Source organism: Apium graveolens, chromosome 11 (assembly GCF_009905375.1).
Source record: "Apium graveolens cultivar Ventura chromosome 11, ASM990537v1, whole genome shotgun sequence".
Taxonomy (NCBI): domain Eukaryota; kingdom Viridiplantae; phylum Streptophyta; class Magnoliopsida; order Apiales; family Apiaceae; genus Apium; species Apium graveolens.
Genome location: NC_133657.1, coordinates 120,008,113 through 120,031,131, shown reverse-complemented (window position 1 = coordinate 120,031,131; position 23,019 = coordinate 120,008,113). Strand labels below are relative to the sequence as shown.

Genomic DNA, 23,019 nt, shown 5'->3' with positions numbered 1-23,019 from the left:
TTGACAGCGGCGAATCTTCTTTAACAACTCCGGTTGGAAAGTCATAGCGTAGATAGCTTTTACAGATTCATTGGGAATACGAATCTCGATTTCCAATTTATCAATTTCCTTGACTAATTCGTCGCATGAAGTTAACCGATTCAATCTTTCTTTCCTGCTCAGCGCATCTGCTACAACATTTGCTTTCCCTGGATGATAAATGATCGTGACATCGTAATCTTTAATCAATTCCAGCCATCGACATTGACGCATGTTCAATTCTTTTTACGTAAAGATATACTTCAAACTTTTATGATCTGTGTAGATTTCGCATTTTTCACCGTAAAGATAATGTCTCCAAAGTTTCAACGCAAATACTATCGCTGCCAATTCTAGATCATGTGTAGGATATTTCTGCTCATGAGGTTTAAGTTGTCTCGAAGCATATACGATGACGTTACCGTGCTGCATCAATACACATAATAACCCGCGATACGAAGCGTCGTTGTAAATGACGAAATCTCCTTGCTCGTCTGGAAATACTAGTACCGGTGCGGTTACTAACCGATTCTTCAGTTCTTGGAAACTTTCTTCGCATTTATCATTCCATATGAACTTTTCACTTTTTCGACTTAACTTGGTCAACGGCGTTGCTATTTTCGTAAAATCTTTAACAAATCTTCTATAATATCTTGCCAATCCCAAGAAACTTCAAACTTCCGTCGGGGTCTTTGGTCTTTCCCAATTTAACACAGCTTCAATCTTTGCTGGATCGACTTGGATGCCTTCTCTACTGATGATATGCCCTAGAAATTGTACTTCCCTTAACCAGAATTCACATTTTGAGAATTTCGCGTACAGTTGCTCTTTCTTCAGAATTTCCAAAGCTATCCTCAAGTGTTCTGCATGCTCTTCTTCCGTCTTGGAATAAATCAAGATGTCATCAATGAATACAATCATGAATTTGTCCAAATATTTCTTGAATACCCTGTTCATTAAATCCATGAATGCAGCTGGCGCATTTGTCAAACCGAATGCCATTACCAAAAACTCGTAATGCCCATATCTCGTACAAAATGCAGTCTTTGGAATATCTTCAGCTTTAATCTTCAATTGATGATAGCCTGATCACAAATCTATCTTCGAAAACCATGCAGCTCCTTTTAGCTGATCAAACAAATCATCAATTCTCGGTAAAGGATACTTGTTTTTTATAGTGAGCTTATTCAACTCCCGATAGTTGATGCATAATCGCATGTTGTCTTCCTTCTTCTTCACGAATAACACTGGTGCACCCCATAGGGATACACTAGGTCGTATGATGCCTCGGTCTAGAAGATCTTGCAGTTGCGTTGATAATTCCTTCATCTCGACTGGAGCCATTCGATATGGGGCTTTCGAAACTTGTTCTGTGTCTGGTGCTAGATCAATCGTGAACTCGATTTCTCGATCTAGTGATAATCCTGGGAGCTCATCTGGAAAGACGTTCGGAAATTCACACACAACTGGAATGTCTTCTATTTTAGGACTTCCTTTTTCAGTATCTAATACATAAGCTATGTACACTTCACAACCTTGTCGAATCAATCGTTTGGTCTGCATTACTGTAAGAAATTTCTTTCGCTGTTTTTCGCCCTTGAATGTTAATGTTGCATTTTTCGTAGTTCGCAATTTGACTTTCTTATTCGCGCAGTCTATCTGAGCATTATGACATGCTAACCAATCCATTCCCAAAATGATATCGAATTCTCCTAGCTTAAAAGGAATTAAGTCTACCGAAAAATGATGTCCAGCAATTTCTATATCACACGCAGGACACACGCGATCCACTAGAACTTGGTCGTCATTCGCTAATTTTATAATTAATGTCTCGCCCAACCATTCGATTTCGCAATGTAATTTATCAAGAAATTTTTCAGAAATAAATGAACGGGTAGCTCCAGAATCAATTAATACTTTTGAATCTACGGAGTTCACCAAAAGCGTACCTGCGATCACACTTGGACTCTGCACTGCTTCTTTCATTGTCATGTTAAAAGTCCTTGCTTTGGGTTGATTCGGCGGTGGCGGCGGAGGTAATGCCAATACTTTCGGAATACTGGCTGTCATTGCTGGTCCTTTACAATTCCTAGCGATATGCCCTTTCTTTCCGCATTGGTAGCAAATGATTTCTGTTGTTTTTCCTGTTGGACATTCATTAGAATAGTGCCATTTTTGCTTGCATTTGAAATATGTCACATCTTCTTTAATACATACGTCGGTATGCTTGCGTCCACAAGTTTTGTAATACGGCACTGGGACCTTAACAATTTCCTGCTGCTTGGAGGCTTGAAAACGATTACCTGCTTTTTGTGTACCCTGTCATATCCTTTTGAAATTCAAATTTGTCCGGACTTGAAATCCCCCCATGGGGATACACTAGGTCGTATGATGCCTCGGTCTAGAAGATCTTACAGTTGCGTTGATAATTCCTTCATCTCGACTGGAGCCATTCGATATGGGGCTTTCGAAACTGGTTCTGTGCCTAGTGCTAGATCAATCGTGAACTCGATTTCTCGGTCTGGCGGTAACCCTGGGAGCTCGTCTGGAAAGACGTCCAAAAATTCACACACAACTGGAATGTCTTCTATTTTAGGACTTCCTTTTTCAGTATCTAATACATAAGCTATGTACACTTCACAACCTTGTCGAAGCAATCGTTTGGTCTGCATTACTGTAAAAAATTTCTTTCGCTGCCGTTGCATTTTCCGTAGTTCACAATTTGACTTTCTTATTCGCGCAGTCTATCTGAGCATTATGACATGCTAACCAATCCATTCCCAAAATGATATCGAATTCTCCTAGCTTAAAAGGAATTAAGTCTACCGAAAAATGATGTCCAGCTATTTCTATATCACACACAGGACACACGCGATCCACTGGAACTTGGTCGTCATTCGCTAATTTTATAATTAACGTCTCGCCCAACCATTCGATTTCGCAATGTAATTTATCAAGAAATTTTTCAGAAATAAATGAACGGGTAGCTCCAGAATCAATTAATACTTTTGAATCTACGGAGTTCACCAAAAGCGTACCTGCGATCACACTTGGACTCTGCACTGCTTCTTTCATTGTCATGTTAAAAGTCCTTGCTTTGGGTTGATTCGGCGGCGGCGGCGGAGGTAATGCCAATACTTTCGGAATACTGGCTGCCATTGCTGATCCTTTACAATTCCTAGCGATATGCCCTTTCTTTCCGCATTGGTATCAAATGATTTCTGTTGTTTTTCTTGTTGGACATTCATTAGAATAGTGCCATTTTTGCTTGCATTTAAAACATGTCACATCTTCTTTAATACATACGCCGGTATGCTTGCGTCCACAAGTTTTGCAATACGGCACTGGAACCTTAACAATTCCCTGCTGCTTGGAGGCTTGGAAACGATTACCTGCTTTTTGTGTACCCTGTCCTATCCTTTTGAAATTCAAATTTATCCGGGCTTGAAATCCCGGCTTCCTGTTGGAACGGTCTTGGAAACTTCCCTGTCCTCTGTCTCGTTAAGATCTTTCACTTTCTCCTTCGATGATCAAGGCTTCTGGACTACAGCGGTATATGTTGTTAATTTAAAAACTGCAACTTGTCCACGGATCCACGGTCGTAATCCCTCTTGAAACCTCTGAACTCGTTTCTCTTCAGTGTCCACCTGTTCTGGGACGAACCTAGCCAACTCATTAAATTTGGCTTCATATTCTGTCACAGAAATACTTCCCTACTTCAGTTCCAAAAACTTTATCTGCATCTGATTCCTTACATAGCGAGGAAAATGCTTCTCTAAAAATAACTCTTTAAACCTATCCCAAGCAATAACATCTTCACCCTCTAAAGCCTTTTTTGATTCCCACCAATAATTTGCCTCTCCCTTCAACAGGTAACTAGCAAAATCAGTCTTCTGGTCCTCACTTATCTTCACTAGTGCAAACACTTTCTCTATTACTTTTAACCAGGTGGTGGCTTTAATAGGATCAGTAGACCCATCAAATTCTGGAGGTTTAACTGCCTGAAATTGCTTAAAAGTAACAACAGGTAATGCTGGTGGTAATTGAGGCTCATGACGAGGTGGCTGTTGTAACATTTGTTGTTGGATTTGCTGTTGTTGATGCTGCATCTGCTGCTGCATCATTACCATCTGTTGTTGCATCAGATGGAACATTTGGTTCATGGTCTCATTAGTCTGACCATCGGAATTGCTGTTAGAGGTCTCAGCCCTAGTCTTTCTTTTTGGTGCCATTTTCTTCTGATAATAAAACAGGTGATATTTCTTTAACAGTTTAATAAACAATTGACAGTAGGTAAGAAAACAATTTATTCTGTATTAACAACATGCTTTAAATAAAGAAAACAGTTGTTAAATATAAAAACTGGAAATGTAAGCAGTTAATTAAAATGGTTATTCTCTTTTCTCTCTCTCTCTCTCTTTTCTTTTTTCTTTTTTTTCAATAGGAATTATAATATGAAAAGCTGTAAAACAATGAAGTGAAAGTAAATGTTATAAAACTGTAGAGACTGAAATTTAAATAAAAGAAATTTGGAAAAGTTCAGTTCATATATATGTGACACCAGCCTCAGGTATAAATGCTTGATATAAAAAGTCTCGTGCTACTGGTAATCACTACAGCTACAAGTCATACTACCGCTATAGGTTAAAATCCTACTACAGGTTAATCTACTAATACACGCATATACACTACTCACTAGGTTATACTATGTTGCCTCTATATACATCTGTACTCTGAAATTACTGTCTCAAACTGTCCCTGTCTCAGAACCCAGGCGGAATACGCCTAAGCTCCTCTCTAAGTGCCTGGACCAAAGTCTGTGCCAAGCGGAATATCCGATAGAACTCTGCGAAAGAAGGTGGTCCCTCATGGGTCAAATCATCAAGCTCCCAAGTAGCGCTCATCAACACCGACTGCAATCTCTGTCTCATATAGTAATCCGGCTGTAGGGCCGCTAACGGTCCTCTGTCCCTCTGATCAAACAGATGCATGATCTCTCAACACTGTGTCCGCCAATACTCCACATCATCCCTCATAACTCTATACTCATGGTATGGTACCATATACGGCTGAGCAACCTGACCTACTGACTCCTGTGAAGGAACCCTCGGTATACCTGCACCCTGCTGTGGTAATCCTAACTGTAGATCCACCTCATGCTCTCTCATCCCCTCGACTGGAATCATCTGAAACACATTCGGCTCTGGGGCATGCACTAGTATAGGAGGTAGTAATGGTGGTGGTGGTAACTCCTGCTCAATACACGGTATAAACTGATGCTCAACTGGTAAAGGAACCAACGGCTCAAAGAACTCAAAGGGATCAAACATCTATATGGGGTCATGAACTATCCCCTGTATTGGTGGTACCGGCTCCTGTGGCAATGGTGGTGGAGGTGGTAGAGGAGGAAATATGTACTCAAATACTGGAGGTATAACTGTTGTTGCTGGCCCGGTGACTGTCCTCTCGGAAGACGCAGAATAACCAGAAGATGCCATCTGATAATATACCAAAGAAAAGAAAAGGTCACTAGACAATCCTAAGATTTATACTTCCCTATTCTAACCTGACCTAAATCCTAACACTATTCTTCCTGTTTGACTATTCCTATCCTATGTGATCTCCCTATCTTATCTTAATCCTAATGTTCTTGTTTTCAGGGACCAAACCTACAATTCTGATGCCAAACTGTAACGCCCTCCAAACCCGGGGTATAAGTCTGGGGGTTACGAGCTAATCACCAAACCTGTACAATCTTATTAATAAATAATAAAGAAATGAAACTAAACCCTTTTAATACTAACCAGGACCTTTTTAGGTTGAAGTATGAAAACAAGAACCACTAACTACTTTTATTACAAACCAACATTCAAAATCTCACAAACTTTTTTTTATTTCAAACCATTGTCTAATTCATTTTAAACTAAGTTCATATTTTATACAAACACACATACTATTTATCAACACTCCACCTGCTCGGGCAACTCAAAGCTTTCTTCCTGGATTGGGATCAGCACCTTGGGTATGAGAGGATCCCGAGGCTTGACCCGCTTCTTTACCACTCGAGTCCTGATGGGTTTCACATTCCTTCTTAACTGAAAACAATAAGGTGAATAACAACAAAAGGGGTGAGCCAAAAATTGCTCAACAAGTCCACAAAATATAAATAGTGTTAAAGCAATTTAAATGAATCCGTAACCCATGTATATCTGCAAAGATATAACCTCACGAGAATAGAAAGAAGGCCATTACTGGCGAATACAAACGAACTAAACTGGACTCAAGTTCGCAGCTATACCCTGCTGATCAGCCAGGATACAGTGCAGATCTATATCTCACTATATAGATCCCGTCGGGCACCCAGGCATTACGGCCTATCTCAAGGATCCGGTTTTGTTCCGGTCCTTAGGATTAAGTAAACTTAATCCCTAAAGTAGTATTATCCAGTCCCTGGAATAGCAACCGGAATAATCGGCATGCTTTGATATATTCTAATCACCAGAATATATCAATAATCGTGAATGACAATTGGAATATGAACAATGAATTCAAATGAAAAGAATAAATCAAGAATCGAAATGGAATATGAATAAGAGAATTAAAAGAGTACAAGCGTAATAAAAATTTGAAATGAATATTACTATTCTGAAAGTAGAATAGGGGAGAAACTTGCCTTCTCCGTGACTTACTGCAATTAAATCACTTTCGTCTATCACCTACTTGACCTGCCTTGCTGGCTTAGCTTCTGTTAGCAAAATAGACTGGTTAAGTCATTTTGTACTTCAATTGCATCTTGAATCGACTTCATTTCGTTCCTATTATCTACCCATGCGCTCATGACTGACTCTTATATTACATATAAGTAAGTAAGACTCGATTAACCACATAATACACATAAGCACATAAGCACATAATCATTTTTTTATAGTTAAAATAAATTTTAGAATCAAAATCGACTCGCTGATTACTCCGTTGATCACCTTTTGCCTCATTTCCCATATTTTCCGGAATTCTTCGGACTCGTCTCGGCACGCATTTCGACTGATAATCAAGTAATTAATAAAGTCAACTAATTTCTAGAAGAAATTAGGTTTTCATATTATTTTTAATGAAAAGAATTCATTTTTCTGAGTAAAATGGCTTTCCTTTCGCTCAATTCGGACTAACGGTTGAATTATTATCAATTAAACACTGAAAATTCAATTTATTATTCAATATAAGTAATTATTACAAATTTTTAAATCCTAAAATATTTATTTAAGAAAAATAAAAGTCAAAAATAATTTTTTTATAATTTTTGGAGTTAAAATGAATAAGTTATGATTTATTGAAAGTTATTTGATTAGTTATCGGAATAATTAATCACTTTTAATGATTTAATAAATAAATAACTAAAAAATAATTATTTAATAATTTAAAATAATTAATCCCTAATTATTAGGATTAATCACAATTTATTACAAATATTTAAAATTTATCGTTATTTATTCGATTAGATCGATTATTTATAAATAAATAATCGATATCATTAACTGGTACGTTAATTATTGAATAAATGAGTTATTATTCGAATCATATTTCAACTCAACGATCCACTACTCGTATTTCTACGAGTTATTCGCGTTTCTCGCATAATTATCGAAACATTACGGTTATTATTACAGTTTATGCGACTTAAATTAACTATCTGTATTTAATTACCCGCTACGAGTAATTATTACGATATTTTACGAACAATTAACTATCGTCTGAATAATAATAATAATATTAATAATCGAACTTATCGTTCAATTACTCATATAATTACGAGTTATTTGTTTTATTCCCCTAATTATCGAATCTTTAATCATAGTATTCGATTAATTTTAATACTTAATTATTAAATAATTACTTAATTACTAAATAATAAATAAATAAATAAGTAATTAAATACTTAATTAAATCACTAAATTCGAATTTATAAATTAAGAAAATAATTTAGGAATTATTAATAATATTTTTCAGAATTTAAAACTGATCTTTAATTATTTTTCAGAATTAATAAAACTAATTTTATTTTATAACAATATAATTAAATAATTAAAAATCCAGAAACATTTGTCAGAAACCAACCATCTGACAAAACAGATCAAAACCGGGTCAACCACACGGGTCAACCGGGTCACCATCCGGGTCATGAAGAACATGACCGGATTTTTTCAGAATCCGGCGACTTCACCGAATTCCGGTGAATCAATTACAGCCCCAAATCAACACCGTTTGATACGGTTCTTGGGTGTTTTTCATTGCAAATCAACACAGCAATCTAATCATAATCAAAACATCCCGGAATCATCCCTATAACAACTTCTCCGGCCAAAATCGATCAAACACCGACTTCAACTCCGGCCAAAAACCCATCTTTTGATTCTGTAAACGAAACTTAACGTTCTATAGTGCAAATTAAAGCTAAGAACATATACAATCAAAGCCCTAACCTTCCAAGAACCAAAGATTCACAGAAATCATAGAGTTATAATTTGAAAATTCGGTATAAACCCTAATAATCGAACTTTGCTATTTAGGTATCATTTTATCAATTAAACATCATGAATCAACTGTAAATCACATAACCAAGCTATATCAATCATCAAAACATCAAAATAACCCTGAAATCAAAAAGGCCTAATTCGAACATAAACCCTAGAAATCAAAAACTACGAATTAAAACTTGAAATTGATGCTAGAAATGGAAAGAACAGATCAAAACATTTGATTTGGTTACTGGAATCACACGATTTGATGAAGAAATCAGCTGGAAATCACGATTTGATTCTCGACCCGATTCAAGTTCTTCCCGACCCGAATTTCAGAGAAAATTCTGATTTTTAATGATTTATTAATTATAATTAATTAATAATTAGGCTATTTATAGTAGTAAAATTAATACTCCTAAATAAAATTAAGGGGCTAATTATACATCTAATAAAAATATTTGGCCCTAATTTTCATAATTTTTGGGTATTAAAATTTAATTTATAATTATTTTATATATACAATATATATGTCAAAATTTCCCAAAAACTGTGAATAATTCAAAAATACAAAGAAATGGTATAAATAAAAGTCCTATAATTTTATAAAAATAAAAATGTGATTTTTGTGGGGTTTTTAACACCCAATGGGGCCCGGAAAAGTCATTTTTCGTAAAACGAGAAAATTTATAAAATATCTAGATGTTCAGAATAATGCGATTGTAAAAGCCGTTTGATGAATAATAATGCCCATTATTTTATTTGAAATACTGGCTTTAAAATCATTGTTTGGGTCATAAAACGTTTGAAATGAAAGCTATGAATGTGAAATAAAATATCTGGAAAATACCTTAAAAATACAGAAATGACACGGAATACACGTAACACATAACAATTAGGGTTTAACAGATAATCACACATAAATGACACATTAACATACCACATTTATTATAAATATAATATAATATAGACGTAAATTTCCCAGTCGTTACAATGTCAGCCTGCCTGAACTCCACAACATGTTGAAGACTGCGGTATCGAATTTCCCCCCTAAGAAGAGTTCTGTTCTTCTAATTGGTGAAGGTTCCAATCCTAAGAAAAGGAAGAAGAACCCTTCCAAGAAGAAGAAAGTAGGTGAGAAAAAGCCGGTTCCACCAAAAGCTGAAGACCCCAAGAGCAAAGTTGTTTGCTTTCACTATAACAAGTTGGGGCACTGGAAGAGGAACTACAAGGTTTACCTTGCAGAATTGAAGAAGAAGAAGGGTAGTAAGACTACCGCTTCTGATTCAGGCATGTTCATGATCGAAGTTAATATGTCACTAGGTCAAATTTCTACTTGGGTATTAGATACCGCCTGTGATTCTCATATTTGCAATTCGTTACAAGGACTAAAGGGAAGTAGGACTCTTGAAAAAGATGAGGTGATTCTACGTATGGGCAATGGAGCAAGGGTTGCGGCCATATCTGTAGAATCATTTAGTTTACATATGCCTACGGGCAAGAGTATTATTTTGAATAATTGTTATTACGTTCCCTCTATTGTGAGGAATATTGTTTCTATTCCTATGTTGGATGTGGATGGTTTTTCATTTATTATTAAGAATAATGAATTTTCTATCCTTAGAGATAATGTTCTTTTTGGACGTGGCATTTTAAATAATGGTCTGTATGTATGTGACGTAGAGCATGATTTTCTTCAAATTGAACAAACTAATAAAAGAAAACGAGATGATCAAAATCTAACATATTTATGGCACTGTAGGCTAGGTCATATTAGTGAACATAGACTGCGGACATTGCATAAGGAAGGGTTACTTGACCCCTTTGATTTTGAATCATATCCTACATGCGAGTCTTGTCTATTGAGTAAAATGACCAAATCTCCATTTAGTGGACATGGAGAGAGGGCTGTAGATTTGCTAGGATTGGTACACACAGATGTATGTGGACCAATGTCTACGCAAGCCATGGGTGGATTTTCGTACTTCATTACTTTCATAGATGATAGATCTAGATTCGGATATGTGTATTTGATGAAACACAAGTCTGAAACCTTTGAAAAGTTCAAAGAATATAAACATGAAGTGGAGAAACAAACCAAACACAGTATTATAACTCTTCGATCAGATCGAGGTGGTGAATACTTGAATGGAGAGTTTCTAGATTATCTCAAAGAAAATGGTATAGTCACCCAGTGGACTCCTCCATATACTCCACAGTTAAATGAGGTATCTGAAAGGAGAAATCGAACTTTGTTAGACATGGTTCGGTCCATGATGAGCTATGCGAATCTTCCAGTATTCCTATGAGGTTATGCATTAGAAACCTCAGCATATTTACTGAATAAGGTGCCTTCCAAATCTGTTCCTCAAACACCATATGAGATATAGAAAGAAAGGAAACCGAGTCTTAAACACGTTAAGATTTGGGGATGTCCAGCTTATGTCAAGAAAGTTGACCCAGATAAGCTAGAATCTCGATCCGTAAAATGTAATTTTATGGGATATCCTAAAGAGACTTTGGGGTATTACTTTTACACCGATCATCGGGAGTTTGTCTCTAGACATGCTACCTTCTTGGAAAAGGAGTATATCCTTGAAGGAAACAGTGGGAGCAAAATTGAACTTGATGAAGTTCAAGAAGCACAAACTACTACGGATCAAATAGAAACACCTGTTCAGACTGAACAACCTTTTGTGGAACAGCCCATTCGTAGGACAGGGAGAGTGTCTCGCCAACCTGAGAGGTATTATGGCCTTGTCATTAAGAATGACAATGAGTTGTCAATAATTGATGATGACGACCTTGTGACCTATAATGAGGCTATGAGTAGTGTTGACTCAGAGAAATGGCATAGTGCCATGAAATCCGAAATGGAATCTATGTATACCAACCAAGTATGGACTCTGGTTGAGGCGCCTGAAGGTGTTAAGCCTATTGGGTGCAAGTGGGTATACAAAAGAAAGATTGGAGCAGATGGCCAGGTGGAGACCTATAAGGCCAGGCTCGTGGCAAAAGGATTCAAACAAAGGCAAGGGATTGACTTTGATGAAACTTTTTCGCCTGTAGCCCTATTAAAATCAATTCGGATTTTGCTTGCGATTGCTGCTTACTATGACTATGAGATCTGGCAAATGGACGTGAAAACGACCTTCCTCAATGGGGAACTTGAGGAGGAAGTGTATAAGACACGGCCAGAGGGTTTTCTTTCCAAGGGAAATGAACACCTAGTGTGTAAGCTGCTGCGAACCATATATGGTTTAAGGCAAGCTTCTCGTAGATGGAACATCCATTTTGATGAGACAATCAAAGAGTTTGGTTTTATCAAAAACATAGATGAACCATGTGTCTACAAAAGGGTTAGTGGGAACGCGGTAACATTTCTTGTATTGTATTGAAAGAGGAGACGTCAAGATAGTTGACACACATAACAACGTAGCAGACCCACTCACAAAGCCATTTTCTCAAAGTCACTTTGATCGTAATAAAGACAAGATGGGTATTATATACCAGAGTGATTGGCTTTAGTACAAGTGGGAGATTGAAAGAGATATGTCCTAAGTCCAATCATGTATGATGATTTAGGATTAACTTTTATGTAATCTGTTTTGATTTCATTGATATTAATAAAAGACTTGTTTTGTTTTTTATTGCGGGCTCTATCTATTTAAATGTTTAAATAAGATATACCACGGTTTAGAGTAAAGCTTTTTATGGATTGTGATGAGATCATAATAATGAGACCTAAAAGATGATAACTCTAAACTTAAATAGTTCCTGGTCGTAGGATTACTAACTAGTAATTAATAATCCGCAAAGATCGGTACATACTATGCTTGCTTCATTATGAAGGATGTCTGTTCTCATAGACATTTGTGTGGTGACACTATAGCTAGTATGTAGGTGCTTATTATAGAATAAGTTCACTGAACATGATTCACACAGCTGAACAACTGATGGAGTTCACTCACGTGTCAGCAGTTGTTCACATAGTGATAGTTGTACAAGTATCCTTAGACTTGAGGTCATCATAGTCATCTTGTGTACACCGAACTATGCTTTGGTTTAGTTCTTAGTCTCCAGAGACAATTATAAGGGCTCTACTGGATATAGGAATTTGTACACGAAGATAGTGTATGATCCATAAAGGATCTACCCCTTCCAGTGAAGGAAGAGAATGTTCAATGCTGATCCACTTATGTTAGTTCAGGAATCTCTGGCCAAAGTAAATGAAATTAGAAAGGAGTTTCTAATTTATATTAAATAGAACTAAGCATAGTGAATGGGAAAACAAGTGATTAAATAAGATAAGCTTCACACAAGTTCCATGCCTTGTATTTAATCGTGACATTGCAGGGTAGAAGGAATTAATTGTACGGTAACTACTCACTGAATAGGTTCTTGGTATTCTAAGCAGTGAATTCGTATTATTCGGATAGTCGCGATATGCTGAGAAGTATCCCTCACGATGTAGAATAAATATGATTAATAAATTAATCATATTTAATGAATTAGAGAATTTATATAAATAATGATAAAATAGTTTTATTATTATTTATTTCTACTACCGGCTTAATATTAAACCTACAGGGTCACACCATAAAAGAGAATGATTTAATGGTGGAGGAATTAATTAATAATGGTTGATAATTATTTATTTATGAAATAAATAATTAATTGGCAAATTTAATAATTGATTAAATGAGATTTAATTGATTATAAATTAATTAAGAAAAGGTTCTTAATATTATTAATTAAGAATTTAATTTTTGGAAATTAAATCAAGAGAGAGAATTATTTCTAAAGTATTTAGAGAAAGGATTAATAATTAAAAGGTGTTTTAATTATTAATGAGAATAATAAAGGGTTAATAATAATAATATTTTATGGGAAAATATTCAGCTGAAAATTTTGCCTATAAATATACTATTATAGACCCTATTTTTGCCTCAACCAAAAAGATTTACAAAACCCTAATTCTCTCCATCTCCTCCTCCTTCATTACATCGTTTTCTTGGTGGATACCGGTGGAGTGCTTCACACTTGAGGAGCAGCTGCTAAGGATCTCCGTTCATCATTTTTGGATCGCCATTAAAGACCTCCATCTTTCCATTAACATAAAGCTTCTTAAGGTAAACATACTGAACTACGAATTAAATATTATTTTTCGCATGGATCCTGCAGAGGGTTTCATTTTTTTAAGATTTAAATTTACGTTTTCGTTGCGTTTATGTGCTAAAAACCCTTCAACCTTGTCGAGGTAGACGCGCCTCATATAAAGGACGCGCCCTCCAAGAATGAAACCCCTTATCGTGGTACACGCGCCTCTTAGAGAGAATGCACCTTCCGAGGATTAATACCTTGTCGAGGTAGATGCTCCTCTTAGAGAGAATGCACCCTCCAAGGATGAATACCTTGTCGAGGTAGATGCTCCTCTTAGAGATGATGCGCCCTCCAAGGATGAATACGTTGTCGAGATAGATGCTCCACTTACAGGGGACACACCCTTCAAGGATGAAGAATTTATCGAGGATCATGCTCCTCTTGTAGAGGACGCGCCCTCCAAAGATAAAAACCTTATCGATAAAAATGCTCCTATAAGAGAGGGCGCGCCCTCCAAGTTTAAAGACTTTATCGAGTTAGATGCACTTCTTACAAAAAAATTTCCCTCAAAGGGGTGGGAAAGATGCCAAAGGCCGAGGACACGCCCCCATGGTTAAGGATGAAATGATTTTTGCTTAGGTTTAAAAATAGTATTCACATATGTCTCCCATAATTGACGTATGAATCAGTTAAAATTCTTTGACTGCGTCCTGAAAGCTAAACCAATATAGGTGCGTCTTATTAAGAGAACAACGTGTACAAATTTTTTGAATCCAAGAAAGTTAAAATATCAATCCCATTCCAATGATATATGGAATTTGGGGGTAGTTGTTATAGCCAAAATTTGGTACGAAAGTTATTCGGGTCAAAGTTGGGTCAATAGAACTCAATTTAGACGGATGCCAAGAAAATAGGTTTTCACGGACAGCCAAGGATGGACGACCAAGGACGAACGTCCAAGGAAATGGGTTTTTGCTGGAAAAGTTAGGGCGAGCCCAAACCTTGGAAAAGTTAGGGCGCGTCCAAATCTTGGACGAGTTAGGACGAGCCCAAACCCTGGACAAAGTTAGGGCGAGCCCCAACCCTGGACGAGTTAGGGCGAGCCCCAACCTTGGACGAGTTAGGGCGAGCCCAAACCTTGGAAAAGTTAGGGCTCGCCGAAACCTTGGACGCGTTAGGGCGAGCCCAAACCTTGGACAGCTTGGCGAGCCAAAACCCTTGGACGGGTCAGGGCAAGCCCTTTCCATTGAAAGAGTTAGGGCGAGCCCTAAATATTTGATTGACAAATTCCTTGGATGGATTTCTCGGACATGATTACTTTGACGGATTCATACATTGGCTTTTCTTGGACAGAGTTAAGGCAAGCCTTAACCGTTGAATAAGTTAGGGCGCGCCCTATAAAGAGATCAAAGACTGATAACACAATGTGGCGCCGACATACAAAAATGTTTGGGCGCACCCTTAGATTCTACTTGGCGCGAAATACAACTTTGACATGTTTCTTGGACGTGGACTTTGGATGCTTTAAGGAGGAAGAAGATTATTATTACTAACATGTTTTCTGCAGGTACTCTATTGAAGAACAACTTCCTGTAATGCAACCACAGGAAGGCGGTGTCCGTGGTCAAAGACCTCCAGGGTTATGCCTGGATGGAAGGCCTACTCCTGTAGTCAATGAGTGTCCTCATTGGGGGATGTGGGGTAAACTTTAGTTTGTGCTTTGGGAGCTATGTCTCTGTAGTTAACGGGTGTCCTCATTGGGAGACTTTGGAGTATCCAGCACTTTGCACCCAAAAACTTGGGATCACTTGTCCTGCAATCTGGTAGGGGCTCCTTATTCAGGGGACAAGGATGTGTCCAACATTTGGGGTGAACCACGGCTATACCTGCGTCCGCGGATTAGAGAAACAGCTGGTAGCGGAGGGTTATCCTTGGCCAGGGAGATGCCTTATCCGTGAAGTCTCGAAGCCACGGACGAGCCTTGGGCCTTTGTGGTTGAGCCTCATCGGCAGACATTCCCAAAGCTAGTAGAAGACGGTTTCCAGTAGGTTTAATACTGTGTCTCGGGACAAGAGATCTAAGTCTGTTAGGTTTCTTGTTCCCCAAGAACTACGGTGACTTGATTCCCTATAAATAAGGATACGTAGACAAATTGTAAGGGGTCGAAAGCGAGAACCTTAAGGAGCCACCATCAACCCTAAGCAATCTCAAGCACCAATAATCACCACCACGAAACACTGTTCATGTTTTCCGACGAACACTGTTCATGTTTTCCGACGAATACTGTTCATCTTTTCTGACGAAAAACTGCCGTCATAAATCTTGATTCCGGCTACGAATCTCAAAATTTGTTACCAAATTTCTCCGTCAACGATAAACACATGGAATTGGATTGTCATTATGTTCGTGATTAAGTTAAAACTGGAAATATAGACATCACATGTGTGATGTGTTTTCTCGAACACAAGAGGCAGACATTTTCACCGAGGAGCTACCAGTCGGTTTACAAAGTGCTGATTCAGAGAAGCTCACAGTCTCATTCAAGGATTTCCCTGTAGCTTAAAGGGTAGTACAGATAAAATACACTAGTATTTTTACTACTATTTCTGTGTTATTGTATTTCCTATTTCTTGTCGCATGAAAACGTTGAGGTTGTGTTGACTAAAAACATTGCAGGCTTGTTCGTCAAAAAAACATTGCAGACTTGAGCTCTCAAAAAAATTATCTGCATTCCATCTTTTAAACTAGTTGCTTGTCTTCAACTTGCAAACATAATTTAAATGAAAATTAGAGGGGCATCCTTGTGAAAGAAGCCCCAAGGAAAAAACATGTCATTCAAACATCTATAGCACCCTTACAGGTATGTCATCATATGTGCATATAATAGTTCTAAATAGTTTCTTCAATATCTCTATTGATGTTGACAATGTATCAGGTAAATTTTGGAAAAACGGACTTCAAATGTCTCACAAGCTTTTACCCTAGTTGGCCATGTAAAAACTTAACAAATATAACAATCCTGCATACCTACAAAGCCATTAACATTCAATGCAACTGCCAATAAAATACTGCACCCCTTGAAGATTCTTGTTACAAGTCATCTGAAGAATCGTTACAGTCATTTAATCCTTCCTACATTGCACAGTTTGTTCCTTGAACTACTTCTCCACTTTATCCGCTATCTGATTCTTTACAGATAACAACTCATCAAGCATCAATAAATCTAATATCAAAAGTGTTTGGATGTATCTGCCAAACATTTAGTGCTGCGTATTCTTCTAAACATTCTTTAAGTTGAGCTTCACTATATCCCTGTTCAAAAAAAAACATTTCACATTAAAAGGCTACAGCTTCTATTGCTAGCAAAAATATAAATAGAAACAAGAGCTTCACTTGTTAAAAAAAGATATGAAAGCACAAGTATACTAGTTGTTTACTTGCATGCAGTACCACAAGGCATCTAAAATTATATTAGCATGAGTTGGGTTTTTGTTTATTCTGGTTTATATGTTCAGGGTAATAGTGTAACCTCTATAATCCTAAAGGTTAGCTGCTTAGTTACCAAGTATTTTTAACTTCAATTTTTTTTAATAAATAAAGCAAGCATCCCCCAGTTTAGCTGTGAAAACAAACCTTTCTAGATATCCAATTGAGTGCATGGGCATAGCTCACATCCATCTTGTTAGTCCTAGCAGCTTCATCCCTCAAGATTGAATATATATCAGAAATAGCATCCAAACCAGACTTTTGGCGATCATCTGAATACAAGGAGAATTTTGACATTTGCATCAACCGAAGTGCTTCATCCACGTCGCTCTGAGCAACAGTCTCAGAAAATCGGAGTCGCGCTAGTGCCTGTAATCAGAAAGTAACATTCTCAGAACAAGTTATTAGGAGATCTTTATTTGGAAAGAATTCGACACTCCTAACCCTCATGCCTCCAACGACTCTTGAACCCTTACCACTTATTGCCAAGAAGAAAAAAGTATATGCTGGATTATAAGCTAATTGATCACTTTTGAGAACAAGTTGTAAGAAATAAGTATATTAAAGAAGATTGACTTGATCATCTTTGAGGAATTAGAGGAATTACATGCTTGACAACATGTACAAGTAGACCTCTAAAATAATTATTCATTTAACTAGTAATTTTAGTTGAGACCCCCCCCCCCCCAACCTCTGCAGGTAGACATTAATTTGTTAGCTAGACTGGTTTAAAGTTTAAGACGCTATAATTGCGTGAGGTCATATGTTCAATACCTCCTTCAAGGTTTCGAGCATCCAAGTCCATCTTTAATTTTGGCTATCATACCCACATTAACTAGGATTAGTTAGATTTGATGAGGTAAAAACTTACAGCGGAAATACGGAGAATGCTGAGCAGTGTTCGGATGGTTGTGTAGGAATGTGGAGTATTAGATCTTGCTTCTTCTTGTCTAATGCTGGAATATGCAGTAGCTATGTACTCCTCCAGCTCTCTTGGGACAGAAGGAGATACTTTTCGCGCAGCTGAGATATAGGCGCTGATAAACATGAAACAAATTAATGAGTGTTAACAATTCTAAGTAGAGCTATTGTTATAGAATGAAAAGAACAAAGGCCAGGATAATAGCTAATCTCCTATATTTTATAAAGCTATTCTCAGACTACTCAATGAACGTAATAACCTTCTCAACCCAAGTATTTCAAAAATAAAATTGTTGAAACTTCATAAGAATGAAGCTGGATGTGTAGTCACGTGAATCCTTAACTTGGAAACTTAGGGGATAACCATTCTTCAAAGATGGCTACTCTGTTAATAATTTAATAATTCAGTCAAACGAAGATTAATAATAGGGATCAGATAGAAGCTAACTTGTTTCGGTTGATTTACGTATAATTTTGGAGAATAACGTTTAGAACATCGTAGAAGAAAAAAAAACTTGAATCTTATTTTGTAGATTTGAGATAAACAAAGAGAACGATACTTAAACAATCAACTTGTGTTGATTATAGAAAAATCAAAATTCAACTACCATGTAATTGTGAGTATGTGACACAATTATACACCTTCCTATAAATAAAATAAGTATCATGAACCTTAGAAAAGATAGTTGACAGGGGAGTTACTCGCTTGTAATTTGACAAGGAGGCTAATCAGATATTCTTTTTTTGTTGAATTATATACAGATAGGGAGCCAAACCACCCATCAATTTCAATATTACAGCCCTCCTTTAATAAGTTTTCACAATTATGTGGTGGCTGAGATGGTAGGGAGTGTTTTGAGCAACTATTTAGTCTTCTCCTTAACTGTGACCTATTGACGTCAGAAAAAGATTAAGAGCCTTAAGTCATTTAACATATCATGCCCTAAATCCAGAGTAATCAACACATTTGCATTGTCAAATTAAAGTCTATGTATTTCAAATGATTGGTTATGTTCTTTTCTCTTGCCAGGTTATTTTAAATCAGGTTCTTCCGGCTAACGAATATAATTACGGACCCAAAGTTCAAAATCTTAACAGTTTATCTTAAAATAGATTGCACGTTCAAATGGAGAACGAATATTGCATTACTTACCGAAGAAGAGAAGGTTCAAGTGGAGTGAATCCAAGAGCAGGAGATTCTTTATTCTGATGGACGTAGACGACATGCCTAGCCAATTCAAGATCTGTGTCCATATCTGCACGATCTAAGATTAACCACATAAGATCAAACCTCGATAACAGGGCAGGAGGCAGGTTGATATTTTCAGCTGGGGTTCTCCGCATGTCGTATCTTCCCCTTCAACACAAACATCCATATAAAAAGGGCGAAACAAGCAAAGCAAAAAATGTTACTAAATACAAATTAAACAAGTTTCAATAACATTACAACATCTAAAATGCAGTCATTATTAGACTAATAAATATTTTTTACCAGGCAGGATTTGCAGCAGCAAGGACAGCAGTTCTTGCATTTAAGGATGTGGTAATCCCAGCCTTGGCAATGCTAACAGTCTGCTGCTCCATTACTTCATGTATTGCTGTGCGATCAGAATCGTCCATCTTGTCAAACTCATCAATGGCACAGATCCCCATATCTGCTAACACCTAAAAAAATATGGGTTTAAACTCTACTTAAAAAAGCAACACTAGACTTACAGCACGTATATAAGAAAGATACTGGACAATCTTATTAAGTACAAGCATTTAAGCTAGCCTTTTTCAATATAAGACATATTTACAACTAACTTAGCTCCTTCTTACCAACGCTCCCCCTTCCAAGACCATTTCACTTGTTACTGGATCTCTCTGAACAGCAGCTGTTAGACCAACACCACTGCTTCCTTTTCCTGTAGTATATACACCCCTGGGAGCAACATTGATAATGTGCTTAAGAAGCTGACTTTTTGCAACACCAGGATCCCCCATTAAACAAATATGTAGATCTCCTCGTATCTGCAACAATATAAGATAAATAAGCATGTATAAGAGAATGTAATAAGAACAAAGAGAAAACTATGTTTACTTGACTGGAACAAATCATTTTTAAAAATATGCGCATCAGGATATGAAATATGAATAGAGGATTTGTTTTAGTACTGTTCAAAAATTATCGTAATATTGATAGTACACACATTCTTCTAAGTTAGAAGTCAATGAGGGTTAAAAGTTTTTATCAAATGTTACCTTCATCCCATCTTTCAGCGTCCTATGAGGAGCACCTACCAAGAGTAGAAGAAGAGCCTTTTTGATATCTTCATGCCCGTATATTTCAGGTGCTAGTGAACGAGATAACTTATTATAAATATCTCCATCCTCAGCAAGACGTGCAATCTTTTCTTCTTCATCCCCTTCAAGTTCATAGCTGTTAACAGAAAGATATTAAATTATACACCATCCAAGGCATGATTCAAACATAAGATGTTAATAAGCATCTCCCAAAAACAAGCATTCCCAATTTGACGAACAGAATCAACATATAAAAAACCTCATTATATACTGTCACTGTAAGATTTAAAGAATATTCTCTTAATAACTTGTATTCCAATTCAATCATAGAATTGCACCTCTATAAACCCTCAGCTCCCTTTAATTTTCAATTAAATAAACAAAAGACCTTTTCCATTATCCATAGAATATTGGAATGTCTGTATGCAACAAATATAAATAATGTAATTACATAACATTTCCAATAGATTCTATTCAATGATATTTTTGAAAAACTAACTTTTTTTAAGGAAATTAAAGAACTAACATAATATTAATTAAAGTAACGAAAGCTGAGACTAGCTTACTCCTCATATTTCTTCTTGAAATGGGAGACAGACATGACCTCCAAGTATGTGTCTGCAACTAAACCTGCTCGCATTGCTTTAAACCCAGTGTAAGGTATAGGAAGAAAAATTCCTGATAACTCGACAACATCACCAGGTGCTACCTGAAAATTTTGAGAACATTTAGGACATAAGCAAAATGTTGAAGATCTGCCCTCTAGGAACAGCTGAATGCACCTCTCTGAGCATATGGCACAAAGTAATTATTAAAAAGTTTAATCCCTATCTGATAAGTTTCATATTCAGAAATAGTTTTGGTTAACAATGTTGGTCTGAAATAACTAATCACTAAGAGTCAACATGGGAACAACTGTTGGAAACACAACGCAATCAAAATGAATGTAACGCAAGTAGCAGGAAGAACATTAAAGGAGTCAATAAGAATAGCCGATGGTTGCATTTGTGTTATGTGACATAAAGAGATTAATTGACAGTTGACTTGTGAAACTACTAAACATATTACAACAGAAAGTACAGAATTATATAGTTTAGATTGGCTATAAATGACATGGCATACTTATGTATATGCATTTGTGTGTGTGCGCGCGCATAAACCATTGCTCTACCTTTCGTGTTAGTTCTCCTCTAAGATGTACGCTCATTGTTCTTGGGATGTGGCCCTTTGGGACATGCTCAGCCAACTCCTGCATCTTTGCCTGAAAAAGACATCAAAATTATTTAGCATAATAAGATTAAGGGGGAAAATATATTCTGATAGAACTTTTGTCAAATGTGACGAATTACGGATGGCTGGAAAAGTAAGTTCGAACCTCCTGAAACTTCAAAAACTTTGATGCCCTAAGTTGGAGGATGAGATTCCCCTTGGCATTGTTTGTACGACATCGACTGGAAGGACACTCAAATAGTGGCATAAAGACCCGAGCAGTTACCTCCTGAATAATACAATTTGTCATTGCCAAGTTTTTTAACAAAATTAAAATAGTGCAACACTTTTTAGTTAATGGATGCACTAGATTGCTCTATTCATCTGAGTTATGTCATTCAAAGAAGAATGTAATAATTGATAAAGTTTATATTTTTATTGTAGCATCAAATTTAATATGAGTACCTGGTAGATTTCAAAACCACATTCTTCACATGTATACACTGCGACCTGCATTAAAGGCTTAACATCTGAACAACGTGTTACGATACCAGCTATCTTCACAAGCTGCCCAATATTTGAAGCTTTCACCTCCCTGATTGTGAAAGGTTGCACCTTTGAAGAAGCTTTAATGTACACCTCACTGTTATGAAAAACAGTAAGCATTAGAAACATGATAATGATTCATTTCATGTCTTAAGATCGTCATTGATGGCAAAATGAACATTATAATCAGACTTTACAATAATTTTCACAGTATATCATTTATGTATTCTAAATGTCTGATACTTAAAAAAACCATATTTTACGCAATATGTACTTGCAACTTGCAAGAACTTTATGCAACTAATTATTCATTTCTGCAATGGGATTGTAAAGAGACTAATTAGACGAGTGGAATTCCATTGGAACTTACTAAAAGCGTTTGATTTCTGGAGGCATCCTCTGTTTAGAATCCACTTTTTCCGTGCCATCAGGCTCCTCCTCCGTCCTTTGTGTCATCAAGATATCATGATCATCATCCGGAAAAGCCTCAGTTGGATCTGGCATCAAGACATCAATAGCTTCCGCAAAAATACCAATATACCTTCTGGTATTCTCAGTGACTCGTCTAACAAATTCTTCATCCAAATCTTTGTACTAAATCACCACAACCAAACACACATTTCTCAAATTCAATTACAAGTACAAATGTAATATTAAAACTAAATCCTCAATATTTACGAAAAATGAAAACAGAAACTCACATTAAATAAGTCTTCGATATCAATCTCAATCGCTTTGGTCTTACGATTGGCAACATGTTGCTGAAATTATACACAGAGTCACACATACAGAGAAGTAGCAATCTTAGATTAGAGTGAATTGAGAATTTAGATACACGCACAGAGAGAGGCACGAAGAGAGAGGGGAGTGAGAGGGGGGAGAGAGGGAGAGAGAAACAGAGAGAGAGGGAGAAAGGTCAAAGTGAATTGAAAATTCA

General features: G+C 36.7%; 1 protein-coding gene across 1 annotated transcript in view; it reads right to left on the bottom strand.

Annotated features, from left to right (window-relative positions):
- Nucleotides 1-16,509: 16,509 nt before the first annotated feature.
- Nucleotides 16,510-23,019, bottom strand: part of LOC141698495 (DNA replication licensing factor MCM7) — a 7,103-nt gene continuing 593 nt past the window's right edge. Inside the window, exons 3-15 of the mRNA XM_074503200.1 lie at nucleotides 22,784-22,843; nucleotides 22,453-22,676; nucleotides 22,002-22,179; nucleotides 21,703-21,825; nucleotides 21,499-21,588; nucleotides 20,894-21,036; nucleotides 20,286-20,463; nucleotides 19,863-20,054; nucleotides 19,534-19,706; nucleotides 19,195-19,398; nucleotides 17,992-18,157; nucleotides 17,268-17,489; nucleotides 16,510-16,946 (exon numbers count right to left, since the gene is read on the bottom strand). Of these exons, the coding sequence (XP_074359301.1) occupies nucleotides 16,842-16,946; nucleotides 17,268-17,489; nucleotides 17,992-18,157; nucleotides 19,195-19,398; nucleotides 19,534-19,706; nucleotides 19,863-20,054; nucleotides 20,286-20,463; nucleotides 20,894-21,036; nucleotides 21,499-21,588; nucleotides 21,703-21,825; nucleotides 22,002-22,179; nucleotides 22,453-22,676; nucleotides 22,784-22,843 (2,058 nt within the window). The 3' untranslated portion in view covers nucleotides 16,510-16,841. The remainder of the gene's footprint in view (nucleotides 16,947-17,267; nucleotides 17,490-17,991; nucleotides 18,158-19,194; nucleotides 19,399-19,533; nucleotides 19,707-19,862; nucleotides 20,055-20,285; nucleotides 20,464-20,893; nucleotides 21,037-21,498; nucleotides 21,589-21,702; nucleotides 21,826-22,001; nucleotides 22,180-22,452; nucleotides 22,677-22,783; nucleotides 22,844-23,019) is intronic.